General features: G+C 43.3%; 1 protein-coding gene across 1 annotated transcript in view; it reads right to left on the bottom strand.

Annotated features, from left to right (window-relative positions):
* Nucleotides 1–21007, bottom strand: part of LOC128448155 (zinc finger protein GLIS1) — a 74928-nt gene that overhangs the window by 36092 nt on the left and 17829 nt on the right. The window contains exons 2-4 of the mRNA XM_053430719.1: nt 10558–10697; nt 8872–9107; nt 6018–7557 (exon numbers count right to left, since the gene is read on the bottom strand). Coding sequence (XP_053286694.1) covers nt 6018–7557; nt 8872–9107; nt 10558–10697 — 1916 coding nt within the window. The remainder of the gene's footprint in view (nt 1–6017; nt 7558–8871; nt 9108–10557; nt 10698–21007) is intronic.

Here is a 21007-nt window from a genome sequence, read left to right on the forward strand (position 1 = left end):
CTGGACTGCTCAACAAGGAAAACATCTATCCAGGGCTTTCATTCCTATCCAGAACATCAGTCGCACAGCCCCTCCGCCAGCAGTTTCATCATACCAATATCACATATGGCCGGCGTTGTGTTACTATTAGCATGACGACTGCCCTGCCAAGCAGCACAGCCAAACTGACAGGAAGACAGAGAGGATAACCACAGGATGGGATTAGGGGTCTGTAGAGTGAAATTAGACTATCTAGCTACCTGATGAACTCATTTGCCTGGGGAATGACTGACAAAGCTAATTCAGAAAATGATTTAATGGGGAGCAGAAGCAGATAAAGTGCTATAAATCGATCCGTGCCAGGTCCTTAGGTGAGCCTGATAAGGTCTTTGCATTCGTGCCAACTGCACAGACTCGAGGAGCTCTGTTTCAGCAGTTACTACTGACACACTGAATCAATGCCTGTTGAACCTGATTACTTTAAATGAGCCATATACGGACCATGGTTGTGTGTGTGTGTGTGAGTGTGCCTGCGTGTGTGTGTGTGTGTGTGTGTGTGTGTGTGTGTGTGTGTGTGTGTGTGTGTAAAGCCTGAGGAACCCCTCGGCATCACTGATCCATGATATTTTGTGTTGTTAATTTGATTTCTATGCCTATTCTATTGTTTGGATGTTGCTGCTTAGTGAAAAGAATCTGGTATCTGTGAATGTTTAAATGAACGGGGGAACATCAACTGTAAATAAAGATGTTCGACGTATGTCCGCTTCCTTTCCGTTGTACACAAAATGAAGCCAAAATATCCCGGCGCTTTAGACATAGTTTGGAGACAGAGTCTGTGGAGTAGTGGTCGTGGTGTGGAGCAGGAAACTGAGTCCATGAACATGTTCAAAAAAACTATTTATCCCCGACATGCAACATAGCTACCGGTTTTAAATGCAGATTCCATTGTATGGCAGTGCCATTTGTACAGCAACAGTAAGCATAAAGACAATCATATCGACAAGTGGATAAATAAATAACTAAATAAATGGCTCTTACGTGTGGTATCCACGTCCTGCCCATCCCCATTCACCTCGTTTTATAGCAGCCAATATCTAAGTAAAACCAAACTTAGTGGGGAAATTCACAAACAGTGTGATACTATCTACCTAAAATGACTGTTTGGTCTGGTCCAAGATCCACCCACTAACATGGAGGAGGCAGGGTTTATGACCAACACTGCAGCCAGCCACCAGGGGGCACTCAAGATGTTTTTTGCATCACTTATGTAGAACTGTCCTGTCGTCCATCTTTAAATACAGTCTATGCTACTTTAAAGAATGAGAAAAACTCCTTTATATTTAGTTTTCTTATTTCCTTAAAAGCCAAGCGCCGAAATAACAGTTTTTCTGTGTTTATTTGAGTGTCAATTGCTCTGTAGGATTATCTGAAAGTGAACCACGCTTCACCACAGGTACTTCTGGGCCCCAGTGGTTCTGAAGTTATGACCTCAGAGATCATGGCAGCTAAACTGTCCAGACAGGCCCGAGTGTCGGAAGCTCACGTGGGTACAAACACATTAATATCAACGTCACTCGCCACCTGCGCCCGGTGCCCAGACCGCTCCAGTTTCAGGCGGCATTCAGAGGAAAAGTCAGGTCATGTGCTGCTGAGCCTCAGTTTTAATTTGCTAATGGCGCTCCCTGTTTCATCTCCTGAATTTGAGCTGATTGCTCACAAAAGACTCCATTTACCCCTGAGAAGACACGCCATCTTGGCACCGGCCGTCGCTCGAGGTCTCAGCGTCTGCTGCCGAGGGATTTTGCCACTCGTCCTCTTCCAAAAGTCAGTCTAGTAAATCTAAATATATATGTTTGCTGGTTTCACACCAGTGAAGGAAAAAAAGAGGAAATTCCATGATCTACGCCAGAATCTCAGCATCCAACTTTCCTTCAACAAGTGGTTTGAATGAGTGTGTCAGTGAGTGTGAGTGTTGTGATGTTTGTCTTTACGGGTGCACATGTGCCTGTTTTTGGACAGGGCCCCGGTGAGCTGCTAATGCCAGCTGTGAGTTATCATGGTGAAACGGGCAGGTGGCTCTCTATCTCACCTTTACTCAAAACATTAAATGAACACTAAAATATGTTGATCTACATTTGTGTGGATTTTTTGGGTTTGTTTTTAAATAAGAATGGGAGAGAAATTAGTCACCTTAATCAAATAAAATAAATGTAATGCTGTAAACTCCTATGGGCATGCCGCACTATAAAAACATTTGTCTCTGCACTTATAAGTCACATTAAGATCACCTTATGTTACGTCCATAAAATTTAATGAGCATGCCTCATTGAATTTGTCGAGGTGCCAGGTGCAAAAGTAAAGTTTTTAATGAAACCTTCATATTGTATCCAAGCGTAACATTGTCTAAATAAAATATGACCATTGGTCTATACATAACATAATACACCCAAACTGTGGTGTTGTTACAATTTCCAAAAAGCTTCTTACTAAGAAATAGTATATATATATATATATGTACAGGGAGACCACTGAATCATTTTTAATACCTCGAACTGCTGACTACATTCTTCATACCGCAACAACATAACCTCCTCTAACACAATTTAAAGCACAGCCTTCTTTTGTTTTTGAAAATCTTAATTTTACGAGTACATTTCTCCCCTGATATGTGACCGAGACTGCTGATCCAAACAAACCAAATAAAGTGGAGAGCGCTGCCCCCCCCCCCCCCCCCGAAGTTAGTCTGCCATGTAAACGCTCTTGTCCCCTCGGCAGCCTCACTGCTTTGGGAGGATATTTTTTTCACAGCGCGGCCTTCAGATGCTTCAAATCCGCTGGGCCGCGACTCTGACGAAGCAGAGCAATATCAAAGTCTAGGACTATGTCAGGGCTTCTCCTGCTGGATATATTTTTAATATTTATGCAGACACTGGAAAAAAATGCAATAATCTAAAACAACAAGTGAATTAGGCATGAAACACAACAGGATATTGCAGAGAGATTATGTTGTTTCCTTTCGCCCTTGTGTCCGTCTTTGCCTGCCTGCCCTGCACAACTGCCCAGGGCCGCCTTTAAGTGGGAAGCAGAGGAAACTGAAGATGTTTTCTTCCGAGGCAGAAGTTTTACATCAGACATCTCCATGTGGAGGAAACTCATTTTTTCTAATGAAGACTTTCTGAAAATATTAGCAAGGTACAGACTGTGACACACATGATTTGTGATAATGACGTTTTACAGCCGAACCATAGCATGAAGCAAATTCTGTTCTGCTCTTTTATATATATATACACATATATATATATATACAGAGAGAGAGAGAGATGTGTTATGTTTGGATGTGAAGGGAGCCTTGCTTCATGAGCACCCACTGGAGTCTGCTGCAGGAAAGATAATAAAGGGATTAGCCCTGGTTTTTCTAGGGCATTTGGTCCTAAAACAGAATGTCTCATCTGCTTCCTCCATGTGAATAGCTTAAATTCTTCAGTGTCTTTGTCTACTGCATGAGCGTCACAAGTAAGGGGAAAAAAACAAGGCCTTGGGACAGACACGACTGAAACACACGAGGATGCACACGCTTTTAAGACGCACACTGTTTCCTTTAAGTACAGAGCACTTACTTAAACCTGTATAGACTCTATACAAACACAAACACACTTACAAATACACACAAGGAGCATGTTTATTTTCTCTGGCACTGCACATTTATCTGCTGAAGTCCCAGCTCAACATAAATTCAATCCCTGCTGATTAGACGTGTTGATTCAAGCTTGAAAACATTTCAAATTTCGGTTTATGTTCTGTTGGAAAAAGAAGAAGTGTTACAACCCAACGCGCTGTACACCGAATCAATACTTCCTATTGTGAGCGTCAATGGAAACAATTTCCCCATTTTCAAGTTGCTGCATGGCTGTGTTGTGTGTGTGTGTGTGTGTGTGTGTGTGTGTGTGTGTGTGTGTGTGTGTGTGTGTGTGTGTGTGCGTTTGATATGAGGGTGATTAGTTAGGATGTGTAGCAGAGTTTCACAGCCCGTCATGTCCGCAGATAGAATCCAGCGGCTTGTCCACACTGAGCCAAATTGCTCCAGTGTTAACATATGGCAAACATCTCCACACATGCACATACACACACACACGTTCACATACACATACAAACATGTGTCAACCAAATGTAACTAAGGTACTAAATGGAGTAAAGAAACCTGCACAATGCTCCAAAGAGCAGCAACGACAGAGAATATAACACACCTAAAGTAGAGTTACCTTGGCATGTCCTACAATTTTTTTTAATGTATTATATATACAGTAAGTCTTTACTTAACCAGGTTTGACCTGAATAAGATATAAGATCTATTTTACAAGGGAGACTAACTGCAATACAGTTTCAACAGCAGAAGCAATTAAGAGACACATAGATTAATATTATTAACATTTTGTTCAATGTTACTTAAGTTTTGAGGCAGACAAAATCTGTAACTTATTCCAACAATAGATGCCGAAAGCTTATTCTTCTTCAACATATTTACTCCAGACTTTGGAAACAACAAATGAATGTGCAAACTGTCCACAGAACAAAGACTATCACTTCGGTGATTCCAATTTAAAAGAGAAGATAAATAGTTGGGAGATTTAAAGGGTTTTGAATATAAACACAGCCCTATGAGGGAGGTGACGCACACCTAAGGGAGACCAATTTGCTTTTGAGTAAATGGTGAGTAAGAGAATAACAATTTGTAATGAATCTCATTGCCACATGATAAATGTGAAGAGAATGAGCTGAGTTGTTCATGATCAACACATCTCCATGGTCAACAAGAGGTAATAAGGACATTTCTGTTGAGAAAAGCAGTTTTATATTTGCTTTAAAAACCTTTCTTCTCTGTCCACTCTCCAAGATGGCAGCAAACCTTTCAGTTCACACTGACTGTGTGTTTCGAGAACAACTAAAGCTGAGTTTGTGTGTTTTTGGCTCTGCTCAGCGTTAAGCTCAGATGAGATTTAAAAAGTATCTGAATCTCTTATTCTACACCGTTTCATGAAATACAACTTCCTTTTAAATGTTTCTCACTGCAGCTCATTTCCAAAGCCACTGTTATTTAGGAAAATAAACCTGACCTTTGGAAAAAAAAAGGGCCTTGAGATAAAACAGGTGTTGCAACAATATTGCAGACTCAGTTCTTCAGTAATTAGGATTTGGACGTGGTTCCCGAGCTTGAGGAGGAACTCTTCTGACAGGGGCTTTCGGGTGAAGCCGTGAATTGAGCAAGACTACAGCGAACGTTACCTACGCTCCCTCTGCGGCTCCCTTCTCCAGACTACTACATTTCTCCCCATGTTTGGCTTGGACATGAAGCAAATTCACTTAATACTTGTGGGACAGCTCAACATTTAAAGCTCCCATTTAAGCGGATCAAGTGTAGGCATTGTTTAGTTATGTTAACCATATGTGTTGGCTTTTCATGATCTGAATCCCCGCTCAAAAAAAGCAAGAGTGCTGGTGAAAATAAACATGGGATTGCCCTACACAAATTGTGGACTAATTGTGTATTTGGACTAAGTCATTCTTAAGGTTGGAGGGCTTTTTCCATTTGCTAAGGGACGTGGGGGAAATGACAGCTTGACGTTGATTAGTGTGTTGACTTGTGGAATTGGAACCTTACCTGTAAAGAATACAACCACAAGATCTATTTATACTAACAAAGTAGTGGTACTCTCACAACAGCTCAACATCTTCAGTGGAATTCTTTTTTTCTGCTAAAAATACAGGAATTACAATCATAAGTTTCTGTTGAAAAGTAATCAGCAATGAAGCAAGTCCAGTCTTGTTTTTGGACGCGATCATCACGTATCTTATTGAGGAAAAATGAATCTACATAGACTGTTTTCCTCTGTGAAGAACGCTCAAATGTTTCCTTCAAACATTTTTAACAGGTCGCTGCAATTAGGAGACAAACATACTAAATGTGATGCGTGGTGAATATACGTGACCGTGGTGTTTGGTGAGTTGTACGTGGAGCATTTCAGTGGTTCATGATGACTCACCATACACTTGTTGGGTTTCTCTCCAGAGTGGACCCTCATGTGAATGAGCAGCTTGTAGCGCGCATTAAAGGGCTTGTAGCGGCGAATGCAACCCGCCCAGAAACAGGTGAAGTCTTCACCTTTGCGCTGGTCGATGTGCACCTTCTCAATATGCCTCACCAGCTCCTCCTGCTGCTCGTACGCAGCGCTGCAGTCAATCCAGCGACAGACCTGCTTATCACCCAGCACTCCTCCAATGGCCTCCTCCTGCTCTACGGCGGTGTGAGATCCAGGAGCTCCTCCGGAGGTCTGTTTGTGTCCCAGAGATGAGGCCGGTGCTGTTTGCTGGCTCAGGTTGTGCAGCAGGCCCCCAGGGCTGGGCCCCACGTACTGGTGCAGGTGGTAGGGCGGAGGCATGGCAGGTCGAGGGGGGTGGTGGGGGTGACGGAGGTGTCCACTGCGACCACTCAAATGATGGTGATAGTGGTGCTGAAAGAGTTCGTCTTCACTTGGAGAGAAATCATCGAGGGGCTCCTGTTTGAGGGCAGCCCCAGATCGTTGGCCTCCGTCCAGGAGGACCCCAGCTTCAGGCCCTGAATGCAATGTCCCAGACATCAGGGCCCCACTCATCAGTAGCCCAAGCCCGTCCGAGCCTCCCGCGCCTCCCCCGGCTGCTCCTCCAGCCCCACGCCCCTGCAGCATGGAGCCCGGCTCCTCACACAGCCCCTGGCTTAGCCCCTGGCCCTGCTCAGGCTCCTCTGATGACACCGAAGAGGAGGATGTGGAGGAGGAGGCGGAAAGGGACAGCAGGCAGGTGGCAGGTGATGACAGATGACAGCTCTCGTGTACCGTGGGTTGCTGGGGGCTGCCTCGAGGTGGGGGCCTCTGGAGGGCTTCCTGTGAGCAGGAGTTAGAGGGTGGGGACGTAGAAGAGGAGGAGGAAGAGGAGGAGAAGCCGGCACTTCTGGTGTGGCTGGTTGAAAGGTTAGAACGTAACCCGTTGATGCAGGCCACCATCGACATCTGGGAGGAGGAGCAGATGATGGCAGTGATATTGATCTCCTTGGAATCAGCGCCAGAACCTGATGGCGAACTAGTGGCGCCAACACTGCCCGTGCCAGCAGCAGCGGTAGACTGCGCAGCCAGGGACAGACAGTGTCTCTTCAGACTGTTCGCACTGAGCTGCCGCACTGAATGACGGGAGCCAGTTGGAGACAAAGCCAGCGGGGAGGAGCCATCTTCATTATTAAACGATTGAACTGCGTCTCTTGACGCAGCACCACCAACACCGCCTGCTGCACATACGCCGCTACCGTTGTTGCTAGCATGCGGAGCTCCAACTGTCACGTCCCTTGGCACCACCAAACCTTGTCCTACTCTACAGTTTTGAAACACGGCCTGAGACGTGCTGTTGACTCTCGACCCTGTGCTGGAGATTTTATAGCCCATCGAGTTCTCCTGTTTGATTATGTAAGGGAGAGAGGAGTGAGTCGCACTGGCACTGCCGCAGCCGAGGCCAGGTGAGGCCCCTGACAGGGTCGTCTGGAAGGCAGAGGAGGATCTGTAATGAGAAAAACACACAGAGAGGAATATGAGCGCTATTCGTTCGTGGGCTGATGACAGATGCAGATTGGTCATCCTTCCCACCAGCAGCACTGTCAGAATTTAGCCTTCTGCTTCCTCCGAAAATATTTCTCTCAGTTTATATAAAAACCATGTCATCTCAAATTAGTCCCATTAGTCCCACTGGCCTAAAACATTTCTTTCACTGTAATGGACCTTATTGAATGAACATTAACACTGCGCTGGCCTTGTTATGAATTAAGGTGATGTTGGACATCAGGTAACATCCACTGCTGGTGACCCAAAGTGCTTTTATGAATAAATGAAATAGGATCTTCTCGTAGTGGGACGATATGAATGGGTATTTATAACTAAGAATAGAGCGGGGGTGGGGAGGGATGGCGACTGAGACAGAGAGGCCACTGGCTAGTGTGTCCATCTGATGGGCTTTGATGACACAAAGGGGTTAAACCCAACCCAACATTGGGGATAAATAGGGAGTCACCTGTTTTGGTGGCATAATTGCAGTCTATGAAGGGTCAGCGTTTACAATACTGTGTATTATGGTGGGAATCTTTTCCCTGCTGAATGGGGACCCCAGGTCGGGTTTCTCCATGCGTTGCTGTGATCTCCTACATAATCATTCCTGTCAGTTGGCTCATTATGGATTTTGTCCAAAGCCCCTGAGTGATGTGAGAAGAGCTCTCTTTTTCTGCAGCCTGTCTCATGAAGGAATCGTCTTTGTCCCTTCCCTTCAGCATGCTGGGGGGAAAAAGCGGAGCTAACGCTAACTTGGATTTGGAGAAAGCCACTGGCAGACTTTGCCATCGCTGTTAATAAAGACTTGAACCCCCCCTCCCCTCCTCACTCTCCGTCTATTCAGGAATACCATTTCCTGTTTGGCTGTGGGGAAAATATCAAGAAACAATATGCGGGGAGTCAACATCTGTCCAGTTGCACTCGAATGACTGAGGATAGAGGGAATACAAAGAGAAGGAGAAAGACGAGGGACAAACCCCACAGCGTAGAAACCGCCTGGAAACTCTTCCTGACTTGACCAACAGTAGTCGAGCATTGCTCAACAGAAGAATCAGATTAGTGTAACATAAATGTTGTACTTTGGACCCCTCCGGTTTGTTTTATGGGTAGAGCTTTCAGGTCATATACATTCGCATCTGATTCCACAATAGCACAGCTAATGAAAAACACATTGCACCTGCATATTGTTAGTAATACTATACCAAACAGGAAACATGCAAAACTGGAACAGGAACAAAAGGATTCTAAAACAGGAATAACAGTGACAGTTTACCTGGCGTCCTGGTGAGGGCCGTCCTGCAGGAGGAGGTCGGGGGTAGGTCTGTCACAGTGGAGGCTCTGGGGGTATAGCCCCCCTAAATGACCCCCCGCCGATAGTGGCAGGCTCTGCCCACATCGCATCAGGGTGTCCACAGCGTCACCCAGCTCAGCGTCTATATCTTTCTCCGAGCAGTAGGCACCATTCACTGGAAAAGGAGGGATAATGGTTATAACCTGCACTTCAGTTTGCTATTTACATATATTCAACACAATTTTCTTACACAAGGAAACTAGTACATCCTATTTGATATGTAAGTTTGGTTTTAGTTCGCAGAGCTGTGACCCATGGTCACTCTGAAACTAAACGCTGGATCAGCAACTCAGTTTCCTACTGACAGCATTGGAAGAATAATCAGTTTTACAATGGGATCCTCGCCATCAGTGACATGTTGAAATCCTATTAGATTATAAATATTCTCTCGAGGAATAATTGTTGGCTGCCACAGCTGAAGGATCCAGTGATATATGAAGAGCTCTTTGGCAAAGTCTGACTGGTGACAGTAAAAATACCACAGGAGAGACTTATTGCCAAATATTATTGCAGGAGAAGTTGAGGAAAAAAGTATCCATGTGAGGAAAAATAAACAAATCCAAATGAATATGTCCGCAAGGTCCAGCCAATCCGAGCGCAATGTTTTAATATTAATCAAATAATTACATTACAGATCCTCTTAGAATTTACCATCAATTCCTCAACTTTTATGCAAGCAAGCCTTTTGGGAAAACAGTGACCTCATTAATTCATTAGATTCATTAGATTCATTTTATGATTTATCAATTTAAGGTAAATAATAACAATTAAATCGTGGGTAGAAACACTATGATTTGATCGAGTAGCAGAGTCGAGAAGTAGAAGATGATGTTTCATCTCTCATTCATATCAATTCTTCAGTAAGTGGATGAAAGTGGATTTCCGTCCATGTAAAAACCAAAAGTGACTGTGGTGAAGGGATTTATTCTCGGTCAACATTTATTTATTTGTGATTTATTCCTCAGGCACAAGCCTGCACAACTAAGCGTGTTTTGAAACTTTTATTTTTATCAGATGTTTGATCCTTCCAACTTGATTATTAGGAAATAGAGGTTTTATGAATATGTGCAAAAATATAATAAAAATAGGAACAAGAGTGAAGAGTATTAGCAGAGGGAGGGTATGTATGAGGAAATAATTGTGAAGGGGAAAGGAGATATCCCCACACAGTCATGTGTAGGTGGCCACTCGCCCCCGTTCCAACTTTTCCTAACTCAATTTCTCAAATTCAATTATCCCCTAACGATGTTATTGCAAATGTTATCACACACAATGAGCTATTATTAATAAACTCACCAAACACAATGCATGTGAGGGAGAACACAGAAAGGTACTGGGGAGTGAGATGTGAAAATAGGCAGAAAAACGTTCAGCAAATATCGGGATTTGGGCAACAGATGAAAAAGCAAAAGAGAAAAAAAAAAGATTAACAAAGGAGAAAGAGAGATTACAACATGAGCAACAGATGGAGAGGGAGAGTAAACAGGACAAGCAGGAAGGGTTTGGGAATATGGGAAAAAGGTTGCAAGAGTGAACATAAGACGAGAGAAAACAGGGGAACTTTGTGAGCCATGTCATGAGGAACATCTATTTACATATCCCTCCTACAGCTGATGTATCCACAGTCTCCACAGCATTTGTCTTGTCGCGGGTCACAGCGGAAACACAAAGAAGAAGAGAGAAGGCGAAGCGCGCTACGCAAACAGCCTGGTATAGCCAGGGGACGACGCTGGTTTCACTCAGAGCCGCTAACAAAAGACAAGATGTCTTTTCAACTCTGGTCTGTGTTCAAGCAACACAAACCATTGTGTTTATTGAATTCTACTTTTTTTTGGTTGGCTGAGCGTCCCCCCCCCCCCAATTAGCATATACAACTGTGTTTCTGTATGAAAGTTTCAAGGCCCGCTGACGTGAAGCCAAGTGCTTCCCTGCCTCGGGTCAGGGATAACTCAGTCAAGATGGCCACTAGTGATACGAAGATGACGAACGTCAGGGATCTCGTAATTGAAACTTAACGCGTGTGCACACAAAACGCACAAACAACTAAATAAAAACTTTGTCATGAAGCTCTGGTTGAACTGGCAGTTGGTCAACGGAGCCTCAAATGGATGCACATGCTCCCTCTCACACTCATATCAGAGTCCCCATAACACATAGGCTCTTTCAAGGCTCAGTGCTGTGTTCCACAGGACGCCAAGGAAGGTTCATCATGCAAATGAGTTAAAGAAGCCAGAGATGATCCCACACAATGATTCTCTGTCTGTAAACTGTTCTCCTAAAACTCGCTGATAAAGCAACCATTGTTTTTCAGAAGGATTTTTCTTTTTTTAAATAACCACTTAAACATGTCTTTAACGCTGTGAAACTGGGGCTCCACCGATCTTGTCTTTTACGAAACACTATTCACCTGATGTTAGAGCTGGCAAACTAATCTCAATAGTTTTTTAGTACTTAGGTCCAAAATGAGCCGTAAAAACCAATTCAAAAAAGTGTCAGCTACTGAAAGCTGGTAGCAAACACCTGTTCAGACTTAGGATGTTTCTAGCGTGTCTTTTGCCAAGTTTTAGACTGTTTTTATTGCAAGGAAATGTCTTCCACATGCAACTGCTTGTTTAGAAAACATAAAACTATGAAAATTGTACTTCTTTTGTCAAGTTAAAAAGGGTTTGTAGAAAAAAATACTACTTATTTTCCCGAAATATGTTATTGATAAAACTAAGATTGTATCAGCACCTGTATTAAACATTTTGAAGTAAATCCCAACTATCCTACCCTTGTATCATTGTTATTTATAATGAGCATGGACATGAGATGAGGGGAGAATGGATTTGGATTAATGGGCCATGAGTAAGTTTGTAGGTGTGACCGCCATGCTCTTAGCTTAAAATACTTTTATACAATCTGGCAACATCTGATTTTCTGCTCACTTTAGTACAAATATTTGCTTATTAACACATCCAAAACAAATATAGCGCCATTTAGCATTGATATGGAGATTAGCTTGTGTCGCCGAAGCGGCAACCTACCCTGATGCCTCCCACTGGTTTGTGAATCGCAGTTCCATTTGTCTTTTGAAGAAGAGAGAAAGCCAGAGAATATGTTTACTGACATTATAAATCTATGGAGAAGGTAAGGTCATTGTCCTAGAGACCTCAATAGAAAGTGACTCTTTGCAACAAGTGGAGTAACCCTCTGCTGGTCATCCACTTTTTTATGGCAAATATGGCTGTTGAACTGTTTAATACCCCACTTACCCCATACCCCATTCACAAGCTAGTTGATAGTTCTGTCTATCAAATTTTCCTTTAACATAAAAATATAAATTTGAGCTACTTTCATTTGATCTCCTCAGTAACAAACCAGTAACAGAATAGATGGACTAGCTCTTGCTGCTATTTGGAGGCACCATGTGAAACGACCTAGAGCGGCTACATCGTTACACATGGTCCCATTTGTTTGTAATGTTTTTTTTTTTCTTGTTATGTTCTTTCAGGCAAAATTACAAATACATCTGGATTTTAACCTCCTGCCAGCATCTGACTTTCACATGTGCTTGAGCTGTGTCGAGGAGTGTGCTTCACGATTTGCATTGTGTTGAGAAAGCCCTGGTGGACTGAAGCGTCTCCATCAGAGACACCTCCTGAATGTCTCCGGCACGTTGGAATCAGAGTGTTAAATGAGTGCTAAAGGTCGTCATCCCCCCTTGCTGCAGAGAGTTAGCACTCCACTGATTTAGAGCATTGCTACATTAACAGAATCAGTCACGCTCTGGTTGGAGAAACAAGGCTCCTCGACATATGGTGGTTTGGATGGGACCCAACAGTAAATTCAGTTTATACTGAATGTGCCATGGTAATTCTGTGCTTTTCACATTTCAACATTTCAACAGTCATGGTTTGATCAGGAGGTGGAAGCCAGAGAGAGCATCAGGGACTGAGGTGAAACGCAAAACATCCAGCAGCAGCAGCGACAAGAGGAGAGGGAGACAAATACCGCCCAACTCGCCATGTCTCTGTGTGGGATCACATCCAGAGTTTGATACAAGGGAGGAATCAGGGTCTTTGTCAGTCATGCGTGGCCCTATCAAAGGTGAGGATTTGTTTGTGCAGTTTGGTTTGACTAGAACCAGGTGCTATCAAATATGTTAATCAAGTTTATTTGTTTTGCACCTTCCACATGTACAACTATAACACTCATACAGCCACCAAGGCCTAAGAGTCCCCTAGAATTCAATGCACCAAACTTCACACACTCAAGATATCAGTGCCCTTAGCATGCTTTCCAAAAATATAACAGATTCTTTCTTGGTCCATCCTTTCACAAGGTTTCGTTGAAAGCCATTTGGTTGTTTTCGCATAATCCTGCTAACAAACAAACCTAAAGATGGGCAAAAACACAACATCCTTGGTGGAAGTAAAAAGTTGACAACCACGACAACAAACAAGGACAGAGCCTCAAAAACAAGTGTTAAAATGTAATAATTTAGGACTTCAAAGGATGTTATAAAAACTCAAAGAGCCCTTGATATGCAAAGGGTATACATTCGGGCAGTGTGAGTCCTCACAAGTATAGAAAGACAAGTTAAAGAGTGAATGAATGAGTAACTATGAGCGAGTGATCCACTGATATGATTAACAATACATAATAGAGCCCCTGTGGACTTCCTGACCCCTTACAGCACAATAATTTGCGTCTCCATTTCTGTTGCATCATCCACACAGATAAGCACACATCCTTACCACCTTCACCCCATAATTAATGGTAAGATTTAAAGGAACAGAAATGTGCCCGTCAATACTATTTAAAAATTATTGTTGCAAGAGGAGGAAAATGCAACCAACACATTTGTTAGACTTCAAAGATTCACACTTTGCATGTTGGTAAGAAACACTGAATATAAACACAGCATTGAGTTTGTTCATAGGAAAACTCCACAGGGTGCGTTTAGCCGAGTTCAGTACAACATCCAACTGTCGAAAGCATCTCAGAACAAGCAGGGTGGGATGTTGCTGTGATATACACAGTTGCAAGCATTCAGACCCAATTACGTATGACGTTGTTAAGGGCGTGAGACCAGGGACGCAGGGGCAGAGAGAAAGCCCGAGAAAAGAAAGAGGCAGGACGGGGCCAGAAGCACCAGGGGCAAGTGTTGTGCTCTGTACGGAGACCACGTACAGATGTGCTGGCTCATCCGCACAGAGGAGCCACTGATGTCAGCATTGCCAACCAAAGACGCAGGCAAAAATAAGAACGCTATTGTTATCTGCCTCCCCAAACACCACCGAAAATCACTTTTGGAAGAAGCTCAGTTAGGAGAGGAGTCGTCCTTTTTTAGAGAACATGATGTCTAGTAATACTCTGTTACATCCTAAGTGGTATCTTCTGTTCGATAAATGTCCTCACAGGATATCTACTGCTCCCGCTGCCTCCTCTCCTCTGCTGTGTTATTAAAGCAGCGCGCTCCCTTTGGTGAGCACTGCTGCAGGACGACGGTAAGCTGAGCTCATTAAGATGTACAGGAGAAGTCAAATTAAAGAAGCAGTTTGCCAGTTTGTACGCTCCATTGCACGTGAATGTATAAACTAATGCTTCAAACAAGAGCGTAATTATAAAGGGATAAATTGGGTTATTTGAGAACTTGTTTTGGGAGATGTATGATTATGTTTTTGGCCGAGCTTGTGGAGAGAAACAAGGTTCCAATAACCCTGCATTATGTCTGCTCTGATGTCATCCATTTGTCACGCTGCCTTCTTGTCAAAAGTCCCCCGGGAAGACGGCGCACAAAGCCGTAAACCTCCGGTGCATCACGATCATGAGTGTAAAGTGCTTTCTAATCCTTTTCTTCCTGCTGATTATTGCAGCCACTGTGACCATGGAGGCAGGAAAATGAGACAATAAGACAATAGACAGGAACGGTGAGTGAACGCAGACTCGATATTTCTGATAATTAGGGCACGACTCACTCCTTATTAGAAGGTTTGCGGTCCCTGAGATGGTGATTACATTGATTGTTGAACACGCTTCACCTGCTGGATGAATTTCTCATCTCGGGGATCACGGTCAGCTATGATCGCGCCGTAATCGTACACCTATTCGAGCTGCCTCGGGGGCTGATGATCCAGAGTCGTGTTCGAGTTCAGCAACGTTGTGCCTTGGCTAAAAAACTCTCCACGGACCTCAGTGACTAATAAATGACTAATAAAGCGGAGCAGACACATGTCTCCAATCTAGCAGAACTTAACCCCTCTGAAACAACATGGCTATTATTCCAAGATACGCAGTTATGACTACCATACCGTACAAAGCATTCCAGCCCATACAGCAACGAAAAGATCAAACCACATCATCACATAGTTGAAAGTCTATTTCCCTGTCTCCCTCAATGAATCTCTCTCCTTCTCCCTCTCTCTCTCTCTCTCTCTCTCTCTCTCTCTCTCTCTCTCTCTCTCTCTCTCTCTCCTCTCTCTCTCTCTCTCTCTCTCTCTCTCTCTCTCTCTCTCCGGTATCATTAATTCTCTTACACTCCTCCATCTGATCAGCAGATGGTCTGGACACCATTATTAACTGTAATTGGTGGTAATCTGGGGGCGATTCTTTATTTCGGTGACACTTCATTTTCTATAATTCTCGCCTCTCCCTTTTAAGTCACCTAAGCGTTGCGTTAAGTGCCAGAGTGAGACCGTGCTTGTGCCAGCGTTTAATGCGTTCAAGTCTTCGGAGACATGCAGGCCTCAATGAAAAGCAGATGTGAGGATGGATAGATGGTTTAGGGAGAGGGAAAGAAGGGGGGAGGTGATCGGAGGTGTACTGTAGTTAAAGGAGCGAGAGGATGCTATTTGGGGGGTGGGGGGGGCGGAGGGGGGTTGGGTTGTCAGGAGTGCGATGCAAACATCTGAACCCGAGGTACAACAAGCTGCCAAAACCGCAAGACAGATGCCTCTGGAAATCCAACCTGACACCTCAACTGGCCCCACTTTGGCTCCATAAATCATAACATTCAGCACTTAAACAGTTAATAATGATCATTTTATTCCTGTCGGCCCCAACACCCCCACCTGCCATGCTCCCCCTCCACCTTTTCCCTCCCTGTTTTCACATTAGAAAGGTCAACACATACAAGTGTGCAACAGCCGGCTGCAGGACTTTGTAGTGGGACGCTCTGGTTGTGCATCTTGTCCTGTGCAGATGTTGTGTATTAAGGTCCAAAGCCTTTCCCAGCTTCCCTGAATCTCATAACTCATGTCTATATTTGTGTCTACGGCATAGGCCCGGAAACTTATTTGTTTGCTTAGTAATGGATGTATGATTGAAAAACCTGGGGGCATAAGTAAATGAAAAATAACAACGTCTAGGGAGAAAGCTCCTCCTAACGCAGGTGCGTTGCGAGGGGAAGAAGACGGAGAAGAAGAAGGAAAAAAACTCTATTAAATTACTGCTGGAGCACAGAAATGTCAGTGTTTTCATTGCAGGATTACCAGTACCAGCAGACATGAGAACTTTCATGAGGATAAAATCAATTTGTTCTGGCTGATTTCAGCCACTCTCGACCAGGTATCTTTGTTCCTCAGCATTTTTTCTCATGGTCAGCTCGGTCACACAATAACCTCAGATTAGCTGTTATGAAGACGAAGAAAAACACATAAGAAAAAGAAGAAAAAAAAAACTTGGAGTGAATAAGACGGAGTCATGCGGCTCCAGAGGCATTCAGCTGCAGGCCTTAAATGTTTGGGCACAGTACAGAAATATCTGACTTCAGCTGCATCAAGGTAAATGCTATAAATTATTAGTTGGGCGGTGGTGCCATGATTGGCACTGTCACCTCACAATGACAAGGTTCAAATCCCGATGCAGAGCGGAACCTTTCTGCATGGTTGTGTGTCTCTGTATGTTGGCCTTGTGATGGTGACCTGTCCAGGGTGTACACTGCCTGTCACCCAACGGCATCTGGGATTGGCTCAGGCTCCGCAGTGACCCTCAAAGGAGAACTGTTATAGATAATGGGTGGATGGAAATTATGAATATATAACAACTGGAAAATAAGCTACGCGCTCAGCAGTGTGACTGGTTGTTGGTACTTAGTGGCGGCACTCAGTTTGAAGTCACACTGATGAATGCAGCACTCGATAAATGATTAGCCCTCCTGCCTTTTAGAGGAGCGGACACATGTTGTGGGAAGCAGACGGCCTCATAATACCAGGCTCTTCAAATGGAGCAGCGCTAACCGCAGTCATGAACACAAACAAATAGTTGGCAGTCAACAGCCCCTCAACCCCCCCCCCCCCCCCCCATATCCCTGTGCCAGGCTCGGTGCCAGGCTCGGTCTCAGAGAGCAGCCACTTTACCACACGGATTAATGAGGGGATGCTCAGAGTCGAAAACCAAACACAGGAGAGAATGTTGTGGGTTTATGTCACTGCACATACACGCTCACACACACACACACACACACACACACACACACACACACTCCCTCTCTCATTCACACTCATACAAAATTAGATCTCTCACAGTCCCTAAACTTCTACAAAGGAAGATGCACTGATTGGCTGTGCTCACCCCTGATAGCATCCCACAACTTCCTATCGACAGTCAGAGCCAATCATCTCCTGTGTTGTCCCTCCTCATTAACATAATTAAAACTGTTCACTTGTGCATGTCACCACCTGGTGGTAGCACCTTGTCACTGGTGACGGCTTCCAGCACATCTCCGACAGGTGAAGAGACTAGAAAAAGTTTTGTCTGACTTGAAGACCTGCAGGTAACAGAGGTCCAGAGACTGTTTTAAAAGCAAAGGTTATAATTTTCCAAAGGTTACAAATACAACTCATTATCAACTTTGTTTCTGGATGATTTTATGCACTGCAGACATGAGCTATTGTGACTAATATTGTAGATATAACGGGAAAAACATTGTTAAATGCCCCCTTTTCATTGATTGAAAAGGGTTAGGTTTACTTATTGTGAAAATGTGTTAAAATTTGTATATTTATAAATGCTTCCAAAGCTAAAAGGTTTGATGTATCATTTACCCCTTTTTCAAGATAAATGTTTAGCAATTTCCATTAGACATTAAGTTTGACTCATACATTCCCAGATCATGGGGCCTATTATCTGGTCCAAACACTCATCAGTATTCAATAATCCAGGAGTCATGCACTTACATTTCAAACAGCTGTGACAGTGGGATTTTCAAAATTTCAAAAGCAGCAGAGCTGAATAACCACATGGTGATATCTGATCAGAGAGAGAAGACCTCAGGATATGAGACACAAACTAAATCGCCAGGAAATTCAAAGAAAATGACTCATGGTAGAAAACACTGTTTGCACACTGACCTCTGGGAACGGCTTTAAAATGGAACAATGATTGATTATCGCAAAAATAAGCATCGCTTCTAACTATTTTGTTTCCATCAAAAATGTGCATAGTCAACAAACCACTTTAAAGCCACTAGTAGCCAAAACTCGATCCTGACAATCACTATGATAACAAGATTTTTAGCCACAAATCTCTACAGTGCCAGGATTAATCAAAAAGTTTTACGAGGAGCCTCTCAGCCAAACCACATCCTAGAATTCAACCGAAAAGCCACATAATTATAAAGACCAGAGCACGAAGCTGCGGACTGGACCAGCTTGACAGCCGGCAGACTGACGAGATGTGATGCACTTGCCTGGCAGACGTGACAGTGACGTCTGGTTAGGTGACAGACACCTTTATAGGGCTGGTGAGCAACGCCAAGCCAAGAGTGCTGGAACCTCGGCAAGGGATCCATGCTTCACACTCAGACAAGAGGCTGCTCTGTTTGGGGAGGCGGCAGAGTGATGTAGCCAGTCCGCAGCTTTGGAGACTGAGGAGCAGTGGAAGCACCACACCCTCAGAGAAAGTGTTAAAGGTGAGACTGAAACACTTCTCAACTGAATCAAATTATATTCCTACAACAACATGGTGTTAAAAATGTACAAGACATTTTTTTAAATCAGTGTTTATTCAAAAGATTTTAGGCTCTGAACCTTAGTGCGTTAATGCATCAGTGTGTGTGTGTGTGTGTGTGTGTGTGTGTGTGTGTTTGTGTGTGTGTGTGTGTGTGTTTGTGTGTGAGTGTGAGTGTACCTGCACTCAGGAGAATAACCAGTGTATATAAATCTGCTGTAAAAAGTAAACATGGCAATTTAATGCAGAAGCCGTGTTTTGTCCGAGTGCCCGCTCGAGTCATATCAAAACACAGCAGACGTCCCTCTGCAACTGTAGTGAAATCAGATCCATTAGTCAAACATCAGTATGACCCTCTATTTGCCAAAATTACGATAATAGTATAATAAATCTGCACGGCTCAAAACGACTTGGTTAGGAAAATAACTTCTGTCAAACTGAGGTCATTTGTAATGATGGCTTTATCCTCGTTGTGAATTTTATTCCATGTGACAAAGCACTAAAAGAAAGTCTCAAGTATTACTGTGTTTCTCTTATTTTTTTATGCAAATGGCATAAAAACTGGGGGAAACAATTTGAGTGATAAAAGTTTACAGTCATCATGAACCCTTAAATCTGTTTATAAAACTGAGGAAGTGAAGCAATGCACCCTGTAAAAGCCACAGTTATCTATAAAAGATAATCATGTTTGTTAATACAGGCATATATTAACGTGAATGCTTATACATTGGATTATTATGATGATTCTGTTTCTTATTAGCAAGAATTGCACCATGTGGATGTTTTCAGATCTAGTTTAATTTGGTGTGGGTTGTATGTGCAGTTATTTAGAATCCAGAAAGGATTTTCACATATTAAGAAGGTGGTGAGATAAGTTATGAATAGAATAAAAAAGGATTTATCGCAGAATAACTTAATGAATAACAAGAGAACAGATAAAAATAAATAATAGGGTTTTTGGTTTGTTATGTTTAACGATACTAAGAGTCTCCAGCCAAGCTAGCTCCTCTATTAAGCTGCACTTACTGTTGACAAAGCACTGCTTGGAGCTAAATCTTTGCCTGGCAAAATGCTCAAAGCAATATGGCCAACATTTTGTTTGCCATGCTCATAATCTTGGTTTAGTGCTTTAGCATGCTAACATTTGCTAAACAACAAGTATAGCTATAGCTGATGGGAATATACGATGGTGTCACCCTAGTGGCAGCCTGTTGCAACAGCTCCTTCTTCTTCAACTTTGATCTTATGTATTCTTTTCGTCAGTTTTTTGTTCTTTTGACATCTGTACACTGTTCTAGATTTCCCTCATGATCAATAAATTCTGTCCGTCTATCTAGATATCTATCTATCCCGTTATACCACTTTTGCAGATGTTAAGTCATAAACAAAAAATTTGGACGAAACTAAATCTAACCCGATGTCTTGAAATGCAGTAAAGGGATCACCAAAATGGTTACAGTTCATACTGAGGGGCACCTGAACAGTTGCTCTGACTTCTCTCTCAAATTCAAACCTCATGGTGGCACATGAGGAGAAGTCAAGGGGTCATCTCTGGGCTCACTGGATTTCATGGTAATTCATCCTGTGGTTGTTGACATATTGTAAAGGGCTGCACTGATATTGAATCCCTGAACCTGAGCTGACGGCATGACGGAAACGGCAGGACAAGAGAACATGAGCACACTCAGCACTGAGTCAATGAAAAAGATTAAACTCATACTAATCTCAGGTATGGGGGCATCTATGTCCAGGGCTTCCAGACATTACACTAGCTCGCTGTAGTAGGACTTTGTTAGCTTAGCTTATCTCTGCACCAGTGGCCTATTCACTTTGGCCTGATTGAGTCTGTTAGTACAGTACTCCTTCAGTCTTCTTAAGCCAGCACCCAGTATTTACAAGCAAGTCTAAATCTGTGAGAGATTGTGATTGAACACAGATGCCAGGAAATTCCTCAGAAATGACAGGGGCTAATCTCAACTACAGATTATATGAGTTTCTCTATGTAGAAGACACATCAAGCCCCATTTGATAGACACTCCCTCGTCTTCTCGCCCAGCTCCGCCTCCACTCACATTACACTTTGACAGAACTGGAGATTTATAGGACTTCTGTAAAAACCATTAAT

This window comes from Pleuronectes platessa, chromosome 9 (assembly GCF_947347685.1).
Source record: "Pleuronectes platessa chromosome 9, fPlePla1.1, whole genome shotgun sequence".
Lineage (NCBI taxonomy): Eukaryota > Metazoa > Chordata > Actinopteri > Pleuronectiformes > Pleuronectidae > Pleuronectes > Pleuronectes platessa.